Here is a 24289-nt window from a genome sequence, read left to right on the forward strand (position 1 = left end):
ACTGTGCCATTCAAACAACTACAGATCCTACTACGGCACTGATCAAATGCCATGGCTTACAGAAAGATCTATGCTTTAAAATTACAGAGAAAAAAAAACAAGTATAAAATGAGCCGAAGTTTCTTCGGCGCAATCGAGTTTTCTGTACAGCGTATAATGCTGTATGAAACTTTCAACAAAGGGCCATGAAACTTCAGCCACGGCCCGGTAGTGGACTGTGTTGCTAGTGCCTATAGCGCTGCCAGACGTACGATTAAGGCTAAATTTAACCGTAAATAAAATAAAAGCTACTGAGGCTAGGGGGCTGCAATTTGGTATGTTTGATGACTGGAAGGTGGACGATCAACATACCAATTTGCAGCCCTCTAGCCTCAGTAGTTTTTAAGATCTGAGGACGGACAGAAAAGTGTGGACGGACAGACAAAGCCATCTCAATAGTTTTCTTTTACAGAAAACTTAAAAGCAATTCTTATATTCTGGAAGCTATGAAGATGTAGAAATGTTCTTAAAATTTTTATACTTTACACAACTGTCAAGATAAAGAATTTAAAATTTTTCCAGTTTGCCTAAAAACGAAACGAACAAATGCTGCAACTTGCCGAGCTCATACTGGATCATAAGATAACTATTCGCCTTTCCCATCAAATGAACATTAGAATTTGACAGGTGACAGCTTATATGGCAACATGATAAAAGGTCTTCGCACACAACATTTTTTTTTAACACCACAACAGCACAGAAAATACATCTTGACAATACCACAGGTAAAAAGGAAAGACTGAATAAAAAGCACAGAGTTAGTACGTAACGCGTGAAAAATAGGCACAAAATTTAAAGTACATAAAATGGAAAAACAATTCCCGCATGAGGGAAAGGGGGAAATATAAAGACCCAACAGGAAGAGAGCGGAAAGCATTAAACAGTTTAGTTTTAAACACTTGTTAAGAAAATAACCCCAAAAATTTAGAAAGCAAACTAAAACTTTCAATTTTCAGGGCTATTTGTCTCCTCACACATAAATGCAGAATTACAGCACGCAAACAAGCAATCCACTGCTATACACAGAGTACACTCTTACTATTTTGAGTATAGATGTCCAAGCACTCAACAACATACAAGCATAAATGACAGGTGTGAACGAGTGTCATTGCACATATGAAATGTCAATATACATGAAAAGTAAGTGGGAACTTCAATGTATTCGTGATATCCTTCGTTATTTACCTGTCTCATCCTATCTTCTCTCTTGAGTACCATGGTGCCTGTGCCACGCCTTGAACCAGCCGAAGAGGAAGAAGAAACTCTATTTGAGTAACGGGATAAATTCCGATCGTTAGCGCAGCGATTTTCTGACCATGATTCTTTGTATTTCACCATTAGCGTTCATTCGTGTCCTAAAAACCAAACCTTATTTTTTCAATTTATTTTATTTGCAAAGATGTATATTTTTCCTATTATATTTTCTTGAAATTTACTTCAGTGTTTCTAAGGCGTTGAATTCATGTGGTTTCAACATCAGAGATATCAACCTTTCTTTAGCTTTAAAATGTCTTCGTACCAGTAGCACTTGTTATATATGCCAGTACCTGTTGAATGAGTTCGAGCAGTTAATAATCCAGATGCAAAGCCTCTCCCCCAAAAAGGATTCAGAGACAATTCTATCGAGTTCTTAAAAAAATAATTTCTAAACAACATAAAAATCCACCCGCGGTAAATACTATTACACAACAAGCAAATCATATCATTTTTGCTGGACTGAATCACGTACTCAGTCACCGCAATATTTACTCGTATGAAGGAAATGACTGTATTGGCTAGAATTTCCAATAAAGTATTTCAACTCATCAGTCCTTACGTCAATATCAAAGGACCATTTATTCTCGGACTTTAAATGAAAATATGAGAGAGAGAGAGAGAGAGAGAGAGAGAGAGAGAGAGAGAGAGAGAGAGAGAGAGAGAGAGAGACTCAAAATGCTCGAGCTATCTACACTCAGCACACTCACTGAACTTACACTGTTCCTGTAATCAGCCTAGAAACTGATAGTGTACAATCCCCGTTATTAAAGGTATACATCTGCCTCACCTAGTTGTTATTTCAAGACCGAAATTTCCAACAAACAATAGGACTGTCTGTAACCTAGGGAACCAACCGATCAACAGTACTAGTTCCATCAAAAGCACGGTCTCTTAGATTCTTAAACAACAAGGTCTTCATGTCGCTATGTTTCTCCACCCCAATTCGTCTCTCATTACATATACTGGCCTTTGTTTAATGCACTGTCAACACCTCTACAGCTGGACTCGTTGATCTTGGAAGCTGCATGAATCCTCTTAGTGGTATGTACTGTTATTCTATAGTTCCGTCAGTCTATCCCGTTCAAACGATTTCCTCCCTTTCCATAACCTGACGGCGGGATGATTGTACACTCATCCAAATACCGAAGTTCCCTCTACTGGAAGCTTGATAATCCCCATCCCATAACTGAAATAGGAGTTATGTAGCCAGCCTTTTCTATTACTAGCTCAATGGAATCAAAAGAACCCATCTGACTGCAAATCTACACCATGGTCAGGTAACCGCGAAAAAAAATGAACACATACTGATGAATTCATCTTAATAACTATGATGAAAACTGAGTTAACAAATCTAACGTGCCGCCTTGATGTGATTATGGGGACTTTCTTAATACCCACAGGGCACACTACCCAGGGCTACTAATCAGGGTGAGGCACTCATCATTGCACCTTTATGATTCTAGACACAAAAGACTCTAGTGCCAGGGTCTTGACTACTAGGTTCAGTCCTTTAGTCAACCTCTGGGATTTCCTTTCCATCAACCAGACTTTACATCGTGGTCTTCCTTAGAGTGCTCTGACCATATTCGTAAGTGATAGCAATGGGTTAATGTATACACCCCTCTTTCCTTAAACCAGTCAGTGATATCCAATGTCACATGGCTAGCGTCTCCAAAATGCAGGCACCCTAGAGAACAATTAAAGAAAGACGCCATACTCAGCACTGGCCAGTTGGTCAGGCTGGTCTAGGACTGGTGTAGGGTGTTCCAGGATCTGTGATGAACAATGAACTTCCTAACATATGAGATCTTTGCATGTGAATGTATAAGTCGCAAGGCCTCCAGGCATAAGATCACATCTTTCGAAAAAGATGGATCAGATATGTACAAAACATTTTCCTCCATTCGAGAAGAAATAATTTTTTCCTTCCATGCATATAATATCAATTATGTTTATATTTTTAACTCTGTCACAAAATTAAATATAAAACTCTAGTGTGATATAAATATAAATGTGACATAAATATAAAAATATAGAAATAGGGAAATTCTTTAAGCTCTACCAAAAGACTGCACGGTTGAGAGCGAAAGTGAAGGAGAAGAATAGCTAAGCAGGAGGCTTTCACTGCAAGAAAGATGAAAGTAAGAGCAATATAACAAAGTGGCTTGGTTTATACTGATGAGTCCGGAAGAGAGAGCAACCAGAGAGCTCAAAAGACAATAAAGAAGCAGAATGAAAGCCACAAAATGGCGACTAATCCTGGCAGAAAATTTCGCCAAAAGTCTTTACAATATTTAGGGCGGATATTTAAGTCACTGCTTTCGCCAAAGTTATGATAAACGATGGCATATTCGAAAGAAAATAGAAAAAAAAATTAATTTAATAAATACAGTATATGATCCACGGTACAACTAACATTTGAAAATAGTATATAAGTCATAGGGCTCTTCAAGATTCATTATAAGATTTGGATTCATACAAACAAAAATATAATTATTAACACCAATTCAGCAATTTTAGTGGCAACCTTTTAGTGGACCTAAAAATAAATAAGAAGCAATTCACAAAAGCTAAAAGCACATTAATAATAATAATAAAAAAAACACTATCCTTTACCCCAAAACAGCGACGCACTTGCAAATGACACCGCAGAAGGGTTAACCCCAAAAACCTTTCCCCCTTTGACCTTAGGGCCCAGATACTTAAGACCTAATTTAATATCAGTTTGGGATTCCCATTTGTATATGCCCTTTCGGTAAGCTGGGTCACATAATCAACTCCCTCCTCCTCCTCCTCCTCCTCCTCCTCCTCCCTCCTCCTCCTCCCCCTCCTGCTCCTGCTCCTGCTCCTGCTCCTGCTCCTCCTCCTCCTCCTCCTCCTCCTCCTCCTCAATCTATTGTTACCCTTTCCATTTCTCCTCTTTTCTGAAGGTCAAGGCTTTGAGGGCACCAACATGTGAACAATGTTTAAAGGGGGTTTAACGTGATGTTTTCGTGTGCTGATGCATAAACATGTAAATGTATTAATAATACTATAAAATGAAAACTAAATGCACTGAAACTAAATGAAATTATGATCATCTGGAAAATTCATTACAGTGTGACACCTAACTGCATTGTAAATCAATTATAATAACCTGAAAAATAACATATATATTACCAATACATGCACTGAAAACGAGTAAAATCATAATAACCTGACAAGTAAATGTACTGAAGCTAGATAAAATTAAAATTATCTGGAAAATGAATTATATGATCTGACAAAAACTCATTATGATGAGACAAGTACGTACATTAAAAACAAAACAAAAAAATTATAGAAATATAAGTAAACGCAATGAAAAAACTAAACTATCAATCATGACTATATTGAAAAGAGATAAGAAAATATGATAACAAAAGTTCATCTATAAAGGAACTTGGGAGGGGGGGGGGAGGCTGCCCAGTGTATTAGAAAAATTAGGGGGATTCTTTCCATGATTAATGTTCCAGCTAGAACAGTCGTTATGTTTAAAAAAATTGGGTAAGACTGATGGGATGTAATTAACACGCAAATGCTCCTGCCTGCTACTGTAACTAATGTATCGTGACTAGGCCATAAAAAGCACGAATACTTTGTTCGGCTGGGCGGAAAGTTGCAAGCACTTACTAATGTTTGATTGCTTTCCTTTTCGGTTTAATTGAGTTTAGAAAAAAAATTGTGGAGTTTACCTTTCGCACACAAAGATTCAATGGTAATTCCTGGGTATTGTGACCTGATTTATCATTTTATCCGTTTTCAAGTATAAAAAAAAGTATATATATGTGTGTGTATGTATGTATGTATGTATGTATGTAATATACATGTATATATATATATATATATATACTATATATATATATATATATATATATATATATATATGAGAGAGAGAGAGAGAGAGAGAGAGAGAGAGAGAGAGAGAGAGAGAGAGAGAGAGAGAGAGAATCTAAGTTAGTCACTTTTAAAAAGCAATTTTCAAAACTGGCTTTCATAGGAAGGGAATGTAATATACTATTGATACGAAGACTGGGGTAACTGAAAACACAGCGGCATAATTTGTGGATAATGCTCAATAATAGCAATTACTATTTTCGCTAATTACAGACAACCAACGCAATACGCACTCATCGCCACAATCATCTGTATTTTCAATTTTACTTGCTATCAAATATCACATACAATCTAATAACAAAAACTGCAAGGAGAGCATATTATGAGCAACAACAAATAGCTAACAAATACTATGACAGCTTATGTTATTGACCATGGAATACAGAAGCAATTTCACAATATCAAGCATCCAAACCTGACCAAACACAGAATGATATATGTCACCATTTAAATATCACAGGCAACTGAGAATCAATGCTACAGAAAGCTTTCTAGTGCCACTGTACATATAACGAGGCAACCACTGAATCGAATATAATTGATCTTCCGACCCAATGGCTTTACATTCCCTTCCCCCCCCATAAAACACACCCCCCCACACACACAAAAAAAGGCGAAAAAGCAATTTGATGGATATTCCCAGTGTACCTACTGGTATGGGTATCAAGTAAGTTGAAAACGAGAAAATATTGTCAATTTCTCAGTTAGGTGTTACACCAACAAAAGAAAAATTAATACAACCCACCCAGAGACAAACGAATACCTACAGTGCGTCTACAGTGTATTCCACGAGAGTGTAATTCAATCCCTCCTAAACTACTGAGGTCCACAAAACACCAGTAAACTGAAATATCAAAAACTAAAAATCTTGATACCAGCCCCAAAAATGTATCCATTTAAAAAAAATAGTACGAAATTCAAGGTTGTTGCCAAGTTGTTTACGAAGACTGGCACGATCCCTGTCATAATACTCATGTATAACATCACTCCAAGGTCATATGTAATTTCATTAACAAGTACTACACAGTATCTTGAATTTCACAGTCTCCCTCACCACCTCTCACACTGTATGACAAAAATTTCGGCTGTCCATCATTTCCAAGGTAGCATATGTCGAGCGAACTGTGTTTCAAAAGCTGAACTCATGACAAATGTCCAGTACATTAATCTCAATTGCACAGTTCACAGATATACTCTCTTGCCCACTTGAAAGACGCACACGAAATGACACGAGAGATCAACAACAACAAAAAAAGGTCGCGAAACAAGTCCTGAAATAAAATCGCTTGCAACCGGTTGCAAAAAAAAAAAAAAAAAAACCGCGAGAAGACCACCCGACCACACCAGAACATTCACTCAACTGTCATGGTAAACAGATTATGACAAAGAACTCGTCGTTCGTCAGTATTTACAAATGGATAAACATCACACACCATACGTACATACGAAACACACACAGGAGTACCGGATGTGACACAATGCTGATATGCTGGCACACAGAGCCTCAGGAATCCCCTCCCCTTCCCCACCCCCAAAAGCTTCTACCCCCTGCACCACTGAGATAAATAGGTGAATTAGATGTCTTATTACCACGCAGACAAAGGGTACATTCAAATTTCTTATCTGTAACCATGAGAGAGAGAGAAAGAGAGGGGGGGCACGCGTTCACTTATCTACAGTAGCTATGAATTCCTGTAATGTCAGGAAATGTTAATATCTCGTCTGATGGGATAGGCGGGGGCGTTGAACTTTCTCTTCCTTTTGAAAAAGTCATTGCGAGAAAATTAAACCAATAGGTGGAACTGGAGAGCTTTCGTTAAATGTATGCTAATTTAGCCGCTTTCTTTTCATGTACGGCAGCTCCTTTTTTCAATCATCTAACTTACACGATTAAACCTTTTTTTATTTAGCGTCGGGAACGTCCGTAAACATACATTAAGTGGGTATCTTCCATGAGAAATAAATCAACGCATAAGTAAATAAAAAAAAGTTAATAAAATATACAACTTCATAAATAATTTTTTAAAATTTCCATCCCTCAGTAGTAGTCAGTAGTCACTGACTTTAAAAAACCGCTCTTCGGCAGTGAATAAAAAGCCGCTCTCCAGAACTGAAAATGCAAAACCACTCTCGAGAATAGAAAATAAAAAACGCTCCTTCCTGAGAACTGAAATTACAAAACCACTCCTGGGAATATATATATTAAAAAACCGATCCTAAGGACTGAAAATGCAAAACCAATCTTGGGAATGGAAAATAAAAAACCGCTCTTAAGAACTGAAAATGCAAAACCACTCTTGAGAACAGAAAATAAAATACCGCTCCTAAGAACTAAAAATGCAAAACCCCTCTTGGGAAGAGAAAATGAAAAACCGCTCCTAAGAACTGAAAATGCAAAATAACTCTCAAGAGACCTGAAAATACAAATTCGCCATTAAGAACTGAAATTACCAAACCGCTCCTAGGAACTGAAAGTGCAAAGCCGCTCCTAGGAACTGAAATTACCATACCGCCCATAAGAACTGAAAGGGCAAAACCGCTTCTAGGAACTGAAAGTGCAAAACCGCTCCTAAGAACGGAAAATGCAAAATAAATCTCATGACCTGAAAATACAAATTCGTTATTAAGAACTGAAATTACCAAACCGCTCCTAGGAAGTAGTACAAAACCGCGCCTTGGAACTGAAAGTGCAAAACCGCTCCTAGAAACTGAAAGTGCAAAACCTCTCCTAAGAACTGAAATTACCAAACCGCTCCTGGGAACTGAAAGTGCAAAATCTCTCCTAGGTACTGAAAGTGCAAAACCGCTCCTAAGAACTCGAAATACAAAATAACTCTCAAGACCTGAAAATACAAATTCACGATTAAGAGCTGAAATTACCAAAACGCTCCTAGGAACTGAAAGTGCAAAACCGCTCCTAGGAACTGAAACTGCAAAACCACTCCTCGGAACTGAAAGTGCAAAGCCTCTCCTAGGAACTGAAAGTGCAAAACTGCTCCAAGGAACTGAGACTGCAAAACCGCTCCTAGGAACTGAAAGTGCAAAACCGCTCTTAGGAACTGAAAATGCAAAACTGCTCCTAGGCACTGAAAGTGCAAAACTACTGGCAGGAACTGAAGTTACCAAGCCGCTCCTTGGAACTGAAATTACCAAACCTTTCCTAGGAACCGAAATTACAAAACTGCTCCTAGGAACTGAAATTACAAAACCGCTCATAGGAATCAAAATTACAAAACCGCTCCTAGGAACCGAAATTACAAAACCTCTCCTAGGAACTGAAATGAAGCAGTTAAGTATGCCTTAGTTTAACCAGACCACTGAGCTGATTAACAGCTCTCCTAGGGCTGGCCCGAAGGATTAGACTTATTTTACGTGGCTAAGACCCAATTGGTTACCTATCAACGAGACCTACAGCTTATTGTGGAATCCGAACCACATTATACCGAGAAATGAATTTCTATCACCAGAAATAAATTCCTCTAATTCTTCATTGGCCGGCCGGAGACTCAAACTCGGGCGTAGTACAGTGCTAGCTGAGAACTCTACCGACACGTCCCACAAGGAACTAAAAAACTGCTCCTAGGAACTGAAATTACAAAAGAGCTCCTAGGAACTGAAATTACAAAACCGCTCCTAGGATCTGAAATCCAAACAGCTCCTAGGAACTGAAATTACAAACTGCTCCTAGGATCTGAAATTACAAACCGCTCCTAGGAACTGAAATTACAAAAGAGCTCCTAGGAACTGAAATTACAAAACCGCTCCTAGGATCTGAAATTACCAAACAGCTCCTAGGAACTGAAATTACAAACTGCTCCTAGGATCTGAAATTACCAAACCGCTCCTAGGAACTGAAATTACCAAACTGCTCCTAGGATCTGAAATTACCAAACTGCTCCTAGGAACTGAAATTACCAAACCGCTCCTAGGAACTGAAATTACAAACTGCTCCTAGGATCTGAAATTACCAAACTGCTCCTAGGATCTGAAATTACCAAACTGCTCCTAGGATCTGAATACAAACCGCTCAAGAAATGAAATTACAAACTGCTCCTAGGATCTGAAATTACCAAACTGCTCCTAGGAACTGAAATTACCAAACCGCTCCTAGGAACTGAAATTACCAAACTGCTCCTAGGATCTGAAATTACCAAACTGCTCCTAGGATCTGAAATTACCAAACTGCTCCTAGGATCTGAAATTACCAAACTGCTCCTAGGATCTGAAATTACAAACCCTCAAGGAACTGAAAAAACTGCTCCTAGGATCTGAAATTACCAAACTGCTCCTAGGATCTGAAATTACAAACTGCTCCTAGGAACTGAAATTACCAAACTGCTCCTAGGATCTGAAATTACAAACCGCTCCTAGGAACTGAAATTACCAAACTGCTCCTAGGATCTGAAATTACCAAACTGTTCCTAGGATCTGAAATTACCAAACTGCTCCTAGGAACTGAAATTACCAAACTGCTCCTAGGAACTGAAATTACCAAACTGCTCCTAGGATCTGAAATTACCAAACTGCTCCTAGGATCTGAAATTACCAAACTGCTCCTAGGAACTGAAATTACCAAACCGCTCCTAGGAACTGAAATTACCAAACTGCTCCTAGGAACTGAAATTACCAAACCGCTCCTAGGAACTGAAATTACCAAACCGCTCCTAGGAACTGAAATTACCAAACTGCTCCTAGGATCTGAAATTACCAAACTGCTCCTAGGATCTGAAATTACCAAACTGCTCCTAGGAACTGAAATTACCAAACTGCTCCTAGGAACTGAAATTACCAAACTGCTCCTAGGATCTGAAATTACCAAACTGCTCCTAGGATCTGAAATTACCAAACCGCTCCTAGGAACTGAAATTACCAAACCGCTCCTAGGAACTGAAATTACCAAACTGCTCCTAGGAACTGAAATTACCAAACCGCTCCTAGGAACTGAAATTACCAAACTGCTCCTAGGAACTGAAATTACCAAACCGCTCCTAAGAAATGCAATTACCCAACTGCTACTAGGAACTGAAATTACAAAACCTCTCCTAGGAACTGAAATTACCAAACCTCTCCTAGGAACCGAAATTACAAAACCTCTCCAAGAAATCGAAATTACAACACCTCTCCTAGGAACCGAAAATACAAAACCACTCCTAAGAACTGAAATTACCAAACCACTCCTAGGAACTGAAATTACCAAACCTCTCCTAGGAACCGACATTACAAAACGCTCCTACGAACCCAAATTACAAAACCACTCCTAGGATCTGAAATTACCAAACCTCTCCTAAGAACTGAAATTACCAAACCTCTCCTAGGAACCGAAATAACAAAACGTCTCCTACGAACCGAAATTACAAAACCACTCCTAGGAACCGAAATTACAAAACCTCTCCTAGGAACCGAAATCACAAAACCTCTCCTAGGAACTGAAATTACAAAACCGCTCTTAGGATCTGAAATTACCAAACCTCTCCTAGAAATTGAAATTACAAAACCTCTCCTGGGAACCGAAATTACAAAACCTCTCCTAGGAACCGAAATTACAAAACCTCTCCTAGGAACAAACAAAACCTCTCCTAGGAACCGAAATCACAAAACCTCTCCTAAGAACTGAAATTACAAAACCATCTGAAATTACCCTCTCCTAGAAATTGAAATTACAAAACCTCTCCTGGGAACCGAAATTACAAAACCTCTCCTAGGAACCGAAATTACAAAACCTCTCCTAGGAACCGAAATTACAAAACCTCTCCTAGGAACCGAAATTACAAAACCTCTCCTAGGAACCGAAATTACAAAACCCCTCCTAGGATCTGAAATTACCAAACCTCTCCTAGAAACTGAAATTACAAAACCTCTCCTAGGAACCGAAATTACAAAACCTCTCCTAGGAACCGGAATTACCAAACCTCTCCTAGGAACCGAAATTACAAAACCGCTCCTAGGAACCAAAATTACAAAACTGCTCATAGGAACTGAAATCACCAAACCTCTCCTAGGAACTGAAATTACCAAACCTCTCCTAGGAACCGAAATTACAAAACCTCTCCTAGGAACCGACATTACAAAACCGTTCCTAGGAACCGACATTACAAAACCACTCCGAGGAACCGAAATTACAAAACCGCTACTAGGATCTGAAATCACCAAACCTCTCCTAGGAACCGGAATTACAAAATCTCTCTAGGAACCGAAATAACAAAACGTCTCCTAGGAACCAAAATTACCAAACTTCTCCTGGGAGCCGAAATTGCAAAACTTCTCCTATGAACCGAAATTACAAAACCGCTTCTAGGAACCCAAATTACAAAACCGGTCCTAGGATCTGAAATTACCAAACCTCTCCTAGGAACTGAAATTACCAAACCTCTCCTAGGAACCGAAATTACAAAACCTCTCCTAGGAACCGACATTACAAAACCGTTCCTAGGAACCGACATTACAAAACCGTTCCTAGGAACCGACATTACAAAACCACTCCGAGGAACCGAAATTACAAAACCGCTACTAGGATCTGAAATCACCAAACCTCTCCTAGGAACCGGAATTACAAAATCTCTCCTAGGAACCGAAATAACAAAACGTCTCCTAGGAACCGAAATTACCAAACTTCTCCTGGGAGCCGAAATTGCAAAACTTCTCCTATGAACCGAAATTACAAAACCGCTTCTAGGAACCCAAATTACAAAACCGGTCCTAGGATCTGAAATTACCAAACCTCTCCTAGGAACTGAAATTACCAAACCTCTCCTAGGAACCGAAATTACAAAACTTCTCCTAGAAACCAAAATTACAAAACTGCTCCTAGCAACCGAAATTACTAAACCGCTCCTAGGAACCGAAATTACAAAACTGCTCCTAAGAACCGAAATTACAAAACTGCCCCTACGAACCGAAATTACAAAACCGCTCCTAGGAACAGAGAGTGCAAAACCGCTCTTAGGAAATGAAAATAAAACACCGCTCTCAGGACCTGAAAGGAAAGTCCATTAGACATGGCAGCTCCATTCGCTTTTTATCTAAACTCTTAGGAACAGGCAATGGCGTTACTCGTCTTTCGGTGTTTACATGAAACACGAGAATCTTCGAGGCGAAACTTAGGAAAGCATCAAACACCGCATGATTTTAATGGATAGATATACAGACCAGTGAGCACGATGACGACACATCTAAAAGTGAAGTGACCCATAATTCTTTGAGTTAAATTTCTTTCATTTATAGCATTAATCGGGCTACATAAATCTACAACAACCCTGATTACTACGATATCCTAAATGATTGTAAACACGCTGAAATGAAAACAAAATTCATATTACCACTGTCACTGTAATACTTAGATAATTTAATTGACAAGTCAAAACAAAAAAAGCAAACAATATGAAACTATAATATATATATATATATATATATATATATATATATATATATATATATATATATATACATATATTATATGTACATAGACAGTACATAAGCAGTGTTTATGACCGACCATATATACAGTAGAAGTATCCTATAAAAATACATTGTACTGCTGAGGATAACCCTATCTGTTTCGCGCTGAATACTTTAAATACCAAAACATGATTTAACACTATTCTTCATCATAATATCCTGCGTATTACATCAAAATTAAAATCTTAATCAAATTTACGTATCGAAAGTCTGACATTAACATGAAAGTTTTCGGGTGTTTCCCTTAATTTTCCAGCAAGAAACTTCTTCCTTAATTTCCAACAAGAAAAATCTCCCTTAATTTTCCAGCAAGAAACTTCTTCCTTAATTTCCAACAAGACAAATTTCCCTTAATTTTCCAGCAAGAAACTTCTTCCTTAATTTCCAACAAGAAAAATTTTCCTCCATTTTCCAGCAAGAAACTTCTTCCTTGATTTCCATAAGAAAATTTTTCCTTGATTTTCCAGCAAGAAACTTTTTTCTTAATTTCCAACAAGAAAATTTTCCTTAATTTTCCAACATGAACCTTTTTCCTTAATTTCCAACAAGAAAATATTTCCTTAATTTCCAACAAGGAAATTGTTCCTTAATTTCTAACAAGAAAAATTTTCCTTAATTTCCAACAAGGAAAATTTTCCTTAATTTCCATCCAACAAGAAAAATTTTCCTTAATTTCCAACACGAAAATTTTTCCTTAATTTCCAACAAGAAAAACCACGCAAAATAGAAACGCCTTGTAAAAAAAAAAAGCTCCTCGCCCTTAAAAAATATATATAAATAATCAAGATGCCGATATTCTAAACCACAGATTACCCTTATTTACGTTTACCTCAGCCTTGCATGAAACAACGCCATATTTCCTGCTCGAGTAATTGAATAGAAAATCGTTTTATCGATCTCAGTTCCGAAGTCCATTCCTGCACGACACCCGGCGAAGAATATGACGCTTAATGCCCTCGCATATCCTTTCAGAAGGTCGACTATCGTCCTTTCACCATCCTTGGCTCCTTGGCTGCGGATGGTATACGATGGCGCCTGGAGTCTCTCTCTCTATCATCCTCTAAAACACCAATGTCCAGTAAAATATGTTCGTTCTCTCTCTCGCTCTCTCTCTCTCTAACATATACAATTTTCCACAAACACCAAATGTAGACTACAATATTTCTCTCTCTCTCTCTCTCTCTCTCTCTCTCTCTCTCTCTCTCTCTCTCTCTCTCTCCTATAAATCTTCACTAAAACACCAATGTATACTAATATGTTTCTCTCTCTCTCTCATCCCCTAAAACACCAATGTACACTTATCATATGTTAAAACAATTTAAAACACTATTTACACAGTAAAAATATAAATAAAAATATTAGGAACGTGTGCAACAAAACCCTATTCTGGATGGTCTTAACACAAGGGTAAATCAATAATGATGCTGTGACGAGGTCTCCGCGCGTCAATAATACAACGCACGTGGAAAAGCGGAAACAATCAATAATTTAGGGGAAACAGAACTGCCAACGGCCAGCACGCCATCAAACGGTAAGATGGGTCGATAGTCTTGAACACGTCAATACTTCACGGAAGCAAACAAAGAACATTTAGCTTGCGACGACAGGGATTTTAGGCGCGCGTACACACACGCATGCACACACTTCTGCACATAGCATACATAGATAAATATACACAGTACATACATACGTATATATACACCAACCCCACACATACATGCACACAAATATGAATGAATTTTTATCACATCACCGTGATTTTTTTTACATTTAGCTACAAATGTCGTTTAATATCCAATTCGCTCTACCTCGGAAATAATGTGTTTATATATATGCCGACGGGAATTATAATTGACTAGCTGACCAACCCGGTGCTGCCCGGGAAAACTCTGAATGACAACCGATAAACTCTCTCTCTCTCTCTCTCTCTCTCTCTCTCTCTCTCTCTCTCTCTCTCTCACTTCCTCTCCCTCTTTCTCTCTCCAACTCGCCCAGTTCCTCATTGGACAGGTCGATATCGTTCTCGGCTAGCACTCTCCTGGGCCCGCATTTGATTCTCCGGCTGGCCAATGAAGAATTAGAGGAATTTACTTCTGGTGATAGAAATTCATTTCTCGCTATAATGTGGTTCGGATTCCACAATAAGGTGTAGATTCCGTTGCTAGGTAACCAGTTGGTTCTTAGCCATGTAAAATAAATCTAATCCTTCCGGCCAGCCCTAGGAGAGCTGTTACTCAGCTCAGTGGTCTGGTTAAACTAAGGTATACTTAACTTCTTCCAACTCTCCCTAACTCTTTCCCTCTTTCTCCTCCCTAACACCCCCTATGCTTTCTCTCTCTCACTTCCCCTCCCTCTCACTCTTTCTCTCTCTCTCTCTCACTCTCCCTTTCCTGTTAAGATAGTTGCTTCAATTACATTGCCCAGCATTTTTGACATTTTATATTTCACCCCTTCTAACCCCCTATTCCTATTGGGGCTGATCTTGGATTTAAAGGGAATCGGGAGTGTCACTACTCATCTCAGCAACCTCGAAAATTATGGATTAGACACTAATATCTGTCATTTTGGGCTTTTTATTTTTCACTCCTTCTCAACACCTCTTCCTGTCGGGGTTGAACTTGGACTTGAAGGGCATCTGGAATGTCACTAGAGTATCCATCTCAGGGCACGAGTATCTTTCATTTTCGGTTATTTTTACCTGTCACCCCCTTCCCATCCCCAACCCCCTTGGTGCCAGCAATGCCTTACCCCTACAGTATTCTTTTCCAGATAATAAGTTGTATGTATACCAAAATGAGGTATGATAAACCAGTAGAGTTTATTTAATTACTAGGTCTATGGGCAGAACCAGCCCCATTTCAGGTAAGCCCTTTCCACCACCACCCTCTTTGGTGCCCTTTGGTGCTAGTGATGTCTTACCCCAACAGTATTCTTTTCCAGATAGTAAGTCATATGTATAGCAAGTTTGGTTGAAACGGCTCACTGCATTTCAGAGTTATGATGGAACATACACACACACATACATACATCCATTTTTATATATATAGATAAGTGGTTCATTGACTCGTGGGCTTGAACCGCCAAACACGAGAACCAACTGCGTTCAATGACGCGCCTTAAAACACTAGGCTATCAAGAGAGGTTTGTTTAAGTTGATACCGACTCTGATGTACAAATCTCCGTCAAGCGCAGGTATTTGTACTTAGCGTCGGTATTAATCCACCTCCACCAGGACAGCCAATTGGTGTGTTTGAAACATGTAGTTATTTTTATGAATGAATTTTATTACATATATATAATATATATTTATACATACATAATATATACATTATATGTGTGTATACACAACTGAATCATGAAGATATGAACGTCATGAATGTATAAATAAATGCTAATGCCACAAAGGAAAGTGAAACAACGAAGTGGTTGCTAGGCCTTTCGACACATGGTCCTTTACTAGTAAAGGACTGTGTGTTGAAAGGCCTAGCAACCACTCAGTTTTTCACTTGCCTTCAAGGCATTATATATATATAATATTCACACAGTATATATAAATACACATACATTTATATACATATATATATATACATACATATTCAGGGATATTCAGAGAAACATAGTTCACTTTTCTTGGCTAATGATTTGGGAATAATCAGACTTTAAAGTCTAAAATGTCATATAAAATGAAGAAAAATATTGTCTAAAAAGGTACATTAAATATTTAAAAAAACTATTAAGAGACTTTTACAGACAGGATATAAATGTACTCTGAGTTTAAAACAACTTTTAAAGTTCTCTAATCAATCAGAGAACATACACGCAAGTGAAATGAGGGGATTACTATACATAAAACGAAGATGACGAACATGCCATTTATCATATTTCATCATTTTTATTGGCCAAAGTTTCATGACTCATCCCAATTTCAAGGCCAGAAGGACACGAAAAATAACAGGAAAAAATTATTCGCAAAAAATCTCTCAAAAATCAAATAACACCTTTCAGTAAAAAAAAAAATTTGGTGAATCCCAACAACTAAAGGCAGTTACAAAAAGCGTAAAGGCTACGAAGAATAAAAATAACTTAAAAAGAGAACGTTCTAAATAAAATTTAGGAGAAAAATCTTTAAACGAACTAATAATTAAATTTAGCAAGTTAAAGAGACCAACCCGGAACACGTTAGAAAATTTAATTAAAAGAAAAAGAAAAAACTGAAAAACGAAGATTTAAAAATACTCGATTTAGGTGAATGTGGAAAGATTCACAATTTAGCAGATGCTCTAAAACCAGGGGTACAAAGTTGCTTAGGGATTTTGTTACAATTTTGAAACTTAACAAATAACCTCCTTCAGACGTACAGTATATTTTCTTATGGCTGAAAACACTTTTTCTTTACTTAAGAGTCAATCTTGTCCAATGATTTCTCCCACACCAGACTTCATGTAAAATTCTGTCGTCTTTTGGCGGAATCCAGAGTAAATTCTGAAATTATATCTGATATAATAAAAAAAACAGACTCCTAAAGAACGCCATAAATAGGGAGTGAAACCATATATTCGAACGTGGATCCCGCTTTCAACGAATGACCGACATAAGAAATTCTTCAGTGAGATTTGTAATTCACATCCAAAATCTGTACAATAACAAAACACTACAATGAATGCAGAAACAGTTATCAAGAAATACTTGTGAAGGAGCACTGAGAGTGAGCACTGACAGGGCACCCACAAAATCTGCCACGACCCAACACTAAACATACATTAACAAAATCTATTGTTAAATTATGTTTTATATTCAACACACTTCACCACAGTTCTTTTCAGACAGGAAAATACAAAAATAGTCAATCCCTCTTGATACAGGAGAGAAAAACAATTTCTCTTAGTAGCACGACGCTATATCCACATATTGAAACTGGAACTGAGCATAGATACCTATGCAGATGATAAGCCAAAGATTCCACAAGAGTACAGCCTTGTTGTATACTATTAGCACACAATACCTAAGACTACCTGCACGATTCACAAAAGAATACGATACTTGACAAAGCAAGAGAACATCGAGAAAATCACTTACAGTATTTACCTTTTCCGCATGAATATTTGTTCTTACAGACAAAAACAATTTAGAGTCAAATTTCAATCATTGTGTTAAGTTATCAACCCTCCTCTCGAATATCCGAATCTTTCACCATGAACTTTTGTTGCGATACCAAGGAAAATCACATACATTTTCATTAGTCATACACTTGCGGTTTTCTATATTTTTCTTGTATTTGCCGTGCTAAGACTCAGGCTTTATATCCTGTCCTCCTTCCATATTACACAAAATAGATAAAAATAACAAAAAAACACACACACACAAACCAAAACGATAAAAATTTACACCACCACTGACTAAAATCAAGTCCGTACTGATATATGTGACTTTATAAGTCCACTTATTACTGTCGGCATGTCCTAATCTCCTTAAGTGTGACCACATCTTATCAAAGAACGATATGGTCTAATCTACAAACGAGATAACATCACACTTACAGGCGGCGGAAGACCTTAACACGATACTTTCCTGTCACCATTATACAGTATTTGAAATATTTAAACTTGTGTCAGTAATAATGACAACAAGAAGCGTTTGTAATCTGTGATCTGGTTGGCGAATAAGACATAGAACGCAGATGTCTCTTTGTTTATATATACTATAAATATCCAGCAAATGAGGTGTGAAACATGTATCCGTTTCTTCTAACCAACGCAGAAAAATGTATATAAAATCCATTCATCACTTCAAGCACAAACACATTATCAAATTATCTTTACAAGCAAGATTACAGGATAAGAAATCCACAGAAGTACTTTGAAGTACCCGGGAAAGGTTCCGTTGGTTCTCCTGAGTTTTCCTTCTATCAGACTTGACAAATAATATAGCTTCATCATTAAACCTTTGTGCATCTTAATTTAAACTGGCCATTGAGAAATACCTCTCGCTATATTAGTTATGCTTGTAAACTATTACTTATTAAGCCTGAGAGAGAGAGAGAGAGAGAGAGAGAGAGAGAGAGAGAGAGAGAGAGAGAGAGAGAGAGAGAGAGAGAGAGAATGCTTAGGACTATCTACCTTTAAAGCAGCTGCACCCAACACCTCTGACTCACACCGCCGCCTCCTCCTCCGCCTCCTCCCCTTCGGAGGGCCACCCACCACAAAAGCACACCACTGCCCCTCCCAACAAATGCTCTTATGAAACGATTCCCAAGGAATTAAACGCCTGGGGCACCGGAAATGCGCATTACACCACAATCGATACAATACATGCATATATAAGTCCTTTTTCACGAACTGTAAACATAAAATGCATTCTGGGAAAAAAACAAACTTCTCAATACTGGGCACGAGTGATCAATAACAACCGTTTTACGCAAATACTGTAACTATAACTAATTACGATATATATATACAAATATATATATATTATATATATATAATATATATGTAGATATAGATATATTTATATATATATATATATAGGTACATATATACATACATATAGTAAATATATATATGCATATATATATATATATATATATAATATATATATATATATATATATATATATACATACATATATATATATATATATATATATATATATATATATATATATATATATATATATATATATGAGGGTTATTGCAACACATACACACTCATGTTCATGCTTGAACATGTGCTACTAAAATTTCATGTGCATCACATGTACATATAGATATATATTATACGTGTGAGAGAGAGAGAGAGAGAGAGAGAGAGAGAGAGAGAGAGAGAGAGAGAGAGAGAGAGAGAGAGAGAGAGAGATCCACGATCGCACGCATAACACAGGCAAATACTCAACCTGAACAATTGTTTATAAAGAAATAAAATATAAAATATATGCATATGCACAGCATAGAGAGAGAGAGAGAAAAAAAAATAAAAGAGGAGAAAGAATTTCATTTAACAGGTTGACGTTTCAATCCCGTCAAATCCTTGGGCAGTGCATGAGAGTGAAAAGAGAGTGCAAAGCCTTATGTAATATCACAGCAGGAAAATTTAATTGTTTACCCAAAGCTATTCTGTAGAGGACAAAAGGGAGGGGGAGGGAAGGTGGGTACAGGGAGGGGGAATCAAATGCCCTAAAGAGACACATCTGAAGGGGCCCAATGCACTGCAACTAACTGATGGACGCAATTCAAGTGATGCAAAATACCTTGTTCTTGGAATGAATATATATTTCCAAATCAATCCAAATAAGAACAAACACTCGAAATCCATGTAAGGTCAAAACAATACCATTAGTTTTTCGAACGAATCTCGCCTACCTTACAGTCTACATATGGAATGAACAATTCCAACACACATCAAAGACAATTAACTGATGATGATGATAAGATGTAAAGATAATGAAGATGGTTAAGTATAAAAATAAAGACATGCATTAATTCATTTTACCTTTGCCGGACACACAATTTCGAATAATTGCAATAGTCTTTTATGCTGTGGAAGAAGAGCAACTGGTTATTGGAAGTATGCTATCATTGGTAAACTGTAAAAAATTTTACAACGCATGCATAAGACCTGCAGTACCCTACTATTTGGCAGAAGTTACATGGACACTGCCAAAGAAAATGGAGAAGGTCCTGCGTATGCTAAGATTCACAGCCGAGTTGTAGTTAGTTACACAGCGGTGACGTCTAAGGACCATTAAAAAGCAGCAGATATGGAAGCAGAATGACGAAGACCAGTATAAAGGCCAAGGATTTAAAAAATGGCATAGTCTAGATGAAGACCTAAACCTGAAAGAAAATCAGGTGGTACGTGCACAATGCAAAGAGAGAGAGAGAGAGAGAGAGAGAGAGAGAGAGAGAGAGAGAGAGAGAGAGAGAGGCACTCATGTTAGATCTATACATTCTACCCTAGGTCTAAACCCCATAAAGGCACGATTGTGATGACGAAGAATGATGTAAATACTTCGAAGTCACCCCAACACCTCAGCAGCAAACAAAAGAAAACGAAGTTTGACTACTAATATTACAAGGGGGAACCACACTATACCGATCGATCACCTGACCTAGAACAAGCCTGCCAGTCACTTCGCTTCGCAGACATTGCTCAGCATTAGTAACAGAATAGTTACAAACAATCAATCAATCTCCGTAATATGTTAAGTCAAAGGCCATTCACCAGCCATGTTTCGCGAAGCCCCAGTCAACAGTATGAAATTTTGTAGTTCACCGAAGCAACACAAGAGCTGTTTTTATAAAAACAGAGAAACGTTCCTGTGATCCACACAGAGGGCATCAACACAAATAGCATGATTTCAATGACGGTTACGTATACGACATCCTAACAGTACTATTAACCGAAGGACAACTGAGCAGACATATATATCCTAATGTATCGAAGAAAAGTTAGGACTTAACACAGGGGTACATATGAGAAATGATAGCGTCAAAAACGCTAAATAAAAAGAACGAAAAATTCCTTCCCTTAATGGGAAAGAGATCACGTACCAAAGGGCTCTGCAGACATACCTTTTTCTTCTTACTTCACCGAAGGGATTAACCAACTGAACAACGAACCAGAAGGCACCGTCAGTACAAAACAGTATTACCTTTTACAATCGCAAAATCTCACCTCTTCTGATTATGGGAAAAAGGCTAAATCTTTATTAAAGGTCAAAAATAATGGTTGAAGTTACTCTATAAGATCCCTTTTACCGCTACCAGTTCATACAACTGCCAGTCTTTTAAAAGAAGGAGTCCTTGGGGAGGTAAGTCCTACTATATTTTACCTTAGTTTTCCTGCCTTAAAAAAATGACCTTATTCCAAAATACTGTTAAATGACAAATTACCAACTAACTCTAAAGACAAAGATAACTGACTAATTAAGTCAGCTTGCTGTTTTAGGCTCTTTAAAGTTTCGACCGAGTATCTCTTGCCGGATTTCTTATATACAAGCCATTCCACATGCTCTCCCACCACCCAACCCCCAGCCAACTCCTTCCTTAAAATTACGACTCGCAGGGAATTTTGTGTCAAAAAGCTCACTCAATGACACAAGTCTTCGGGGTTCCAAGCCACATCTCTCTCTCTCTCTCTCTCTCTCTCTCTCTCTCTCTCTCTCTCTCTCTCTCTCTCTCTCTCTCTCTCCATACATAAATATACATAAATCAGCGCTTGAATTATGAATTATTCTCTCTCTCTCTCTCTCTCTCTCTCTCTCTCTCTCTCTCTCTCTCTCTCTCTCTCTCTCTCTCTCTCTCTCTCTCTCTCTCCATAAATATTCATCAGGGCTGAGTTATTCTCTCTCTCTCTCTCTCTCTCTCTCTCTCTCTCTCTCTCTCTCTCTCTCTCTCTCTCTCTCTCTCTCTACGCGCACGAATCGGCGCGTAAATTGTTGTGTGTTAGGTATACGTACATGAATACCACCAAAGAACTCCCGCGGAACGTGAGCGTTCATGAGCATACGTCCAAGAAATAAATGCAAAGGACTGGAATAACCTACCATTATTTCAACGCGCTACCCAATGAATCATCAGAGGGAAACTAATATAAAATAGATTCCCTATGCAAATGTAAGCACAACAAAGGCAACAACCGTATCAGAAATCTCCCCTAATTTCTGACAAACTACTACCATCATCAAAGGACTGGAGAATAATTATCATGAAATTAAAAGACAAAGAAAATTACTATCATGAAATTAAAACATAAAAATTATAACCTTGAAATTAAAAAAATAAAAACAATGTCTAAATCCTTTATATGACTTTTAAGCCAAAGCATATATAATAGATGTTGATCATAAAGTTTTTTCAGACAAAATTAGATGAAAAGAGCTATTACTTAAATGAAACGAAAATAAAATCAAAGTACATAACATTTAACGTTCGGTGTTGGCATTATCAAGTTTAAGGAGGTTAAAAATTAGGATGAAAAAGAAAAAACATGCTTGCATAAGAGAGAGAGAGAGAGAGAACGTATGCAAAGCCTTAACAACTCGCTTGATGCAGAGAACATTGCAGAAACAATGGCTCTCCACTTAATAACGCTCAAAATTCTCTTTGAAGAGGACCTGTGGGAAGAAGCTTCAGTTTCAAGCTCCACAGACCTGACACAACATGAACGACCCAGCTGCGTTCTTTGACCTTAGCGGCAAATGCCTCCCAGCACTATAAATATCGATGTGTGAAGAGATTATTGAAAGGGAATCGACACTCAGAATTAACTCGGCAGGAGGTCCTCACTTCTAAACTACAATGCTACAGAAAACGCGTGAAAAAGAATTTAAAACCCATCTATATCTTCTGGCGAGAATTCATAACAAGAATTCATAAAAAAACTGACAATGAAAAATTCTTCAAATAGGCCATCATTTCCTTAAGTCCAACGGCGAATGCCTTCGCACGAAATCATACTGGCTTATCCTGCAAACATCCCATCTTATAAGGGTCTCTGAGAGATTCTTACCAACATAATTTCATTTAGGAGAGATCTACAATATCTTGGCCGATTAGTCACTCAAAGTTGATAGTCAGAATCCCAGGATATCCTGCCCGGTGAGCTAAGGTGCTACGCCGAACATTGTGCTAGCGACCCCGATACAGGATGCAAGTCCAAGTGATCTGGCACATTCCGAAGTCAGGTCTAACATTACTTTCAACAACCACCTTTACAATTAATAGAACACAGAACTTCGGCCAAAGGCAAAGCGCTGGGGCCCATGAGGTAATTCAGCGCTGAAACGGAAATTAACATTAAAATGGTTTAAAAGGTGTAACAGAAAGAAAACCCCGCAGTAGCACTATGAATTAATTTTTAGGAGAGAGTTGAAAGTAAGATGGAAGAGAGAGAATATGAACGGAAGTACAGTCAAAGGAATGAAAGGGGTTGCAACTAGGGGCCGCAGGGAGGCTGCAAAGAACCTTAAGTAATGCCTGTAGTGCACCCCATGAGGTCCACTGGCGGCACTAATCCCCGCGCCCCCTTCGGAGGTTACGATTAATGACCAAACCCGCATAAGGGAGCATCTCGACGAGGTAATCACCCCGCCCCCGGAAGGGTGGAATCCATCTATAAATAAATCTATCGGATGAAAGACGACAGAAATAAATACAAGGGGTTTAACTCTTCATTTTCCTTTTATATAAAAACACTAAAAGCACGACCTATCAGAAAATGGTTGATTGTCCCCAGGACTAGATATGCCTGACTTAAAAGATTTTGGCTTGAAAGCTAGGCAAAGAGAGGTAACTACACCATTCGGTGCTACTTTGTTAACGATTTAAAATCATATACACATTTTTAATGTTTTTCTAATATGACAATCTCTTATTAATACCTATGACAAAATTCAATTCCAATTCAAAAGCACCTTAATTTTTCTTTCAATAACGTTCCCCTAACAATTCATTCATGGTCTTACTATGCGATTCGCTATTCCTTCTTTCACTATTAAAAAGTGCACGTTCTAATACAATACCCTACATTCTAATGAGGGTCCAGCAAATAATGTATCTACGTACCCCTACAGACTCACCAAAGAGCGTTAATGATCGCCAGTTTTTCCTTGAGTTTCGTTCGAATTT

At 37.9% G+C, this 24289-nt stretch overlaps 1 protein-coding gene across 21 annotated transcripts in view; it reads right to left on the reverse strand.

Moving 5' to 3' along the window:
* Ptpmeg2 (Protein tyrosine phosphatase Meg2) overlaps positions 1-24289 on the reverse strand; it is a 191220-nt gene that overhangs the window by 124073 nt on the left and 42858 nt on the right. Inside the window, exons 1-2 of one of the 21 annotated variants that reach the window (XM_067087939.1) lie at positions 6573-6595; positions 1225-1586 (exon numbers count right to left, since the gene is read on the reverse strand). The exons of 16 other annotated variants lie outside the window; for them this stretch is intronic. In XM_067087939.1, coding sequence (XP_066944040.1) covers positions 1225-1377 — 153 coding nt within the window. In that variant the 5' untranslated portion in view covers positions 1378-1586; positions 6573-6595. Of the gene's footprint in view, positions 1-1224; positions 1587-6550; positions 6596-17751; positions 18082-24289 lie in introns of those variants that run through there. 4 more of the 21 variants (XM_067087956.1, XM_067087940.1, XM_067087963.1 and 1 more) reach the window with 4 other exon arrangements.

This window comes from Macrobrachium rosenbergii, chromosome 44 (genome assembly GCF_040412425.1).
Source record: "Macrobrachium rosenbergii isolate ZJJX-2024 chromosome 44, ASM4041242v1, whole genome shotgun sequence".
Taxonomy (NCBI): Eukaryota; Metazoa; Arthropoda; class Malacostraca; order Decapoda; family Palaemonidae; genus Macrobrachium; species Macrobrachium rosenbergii.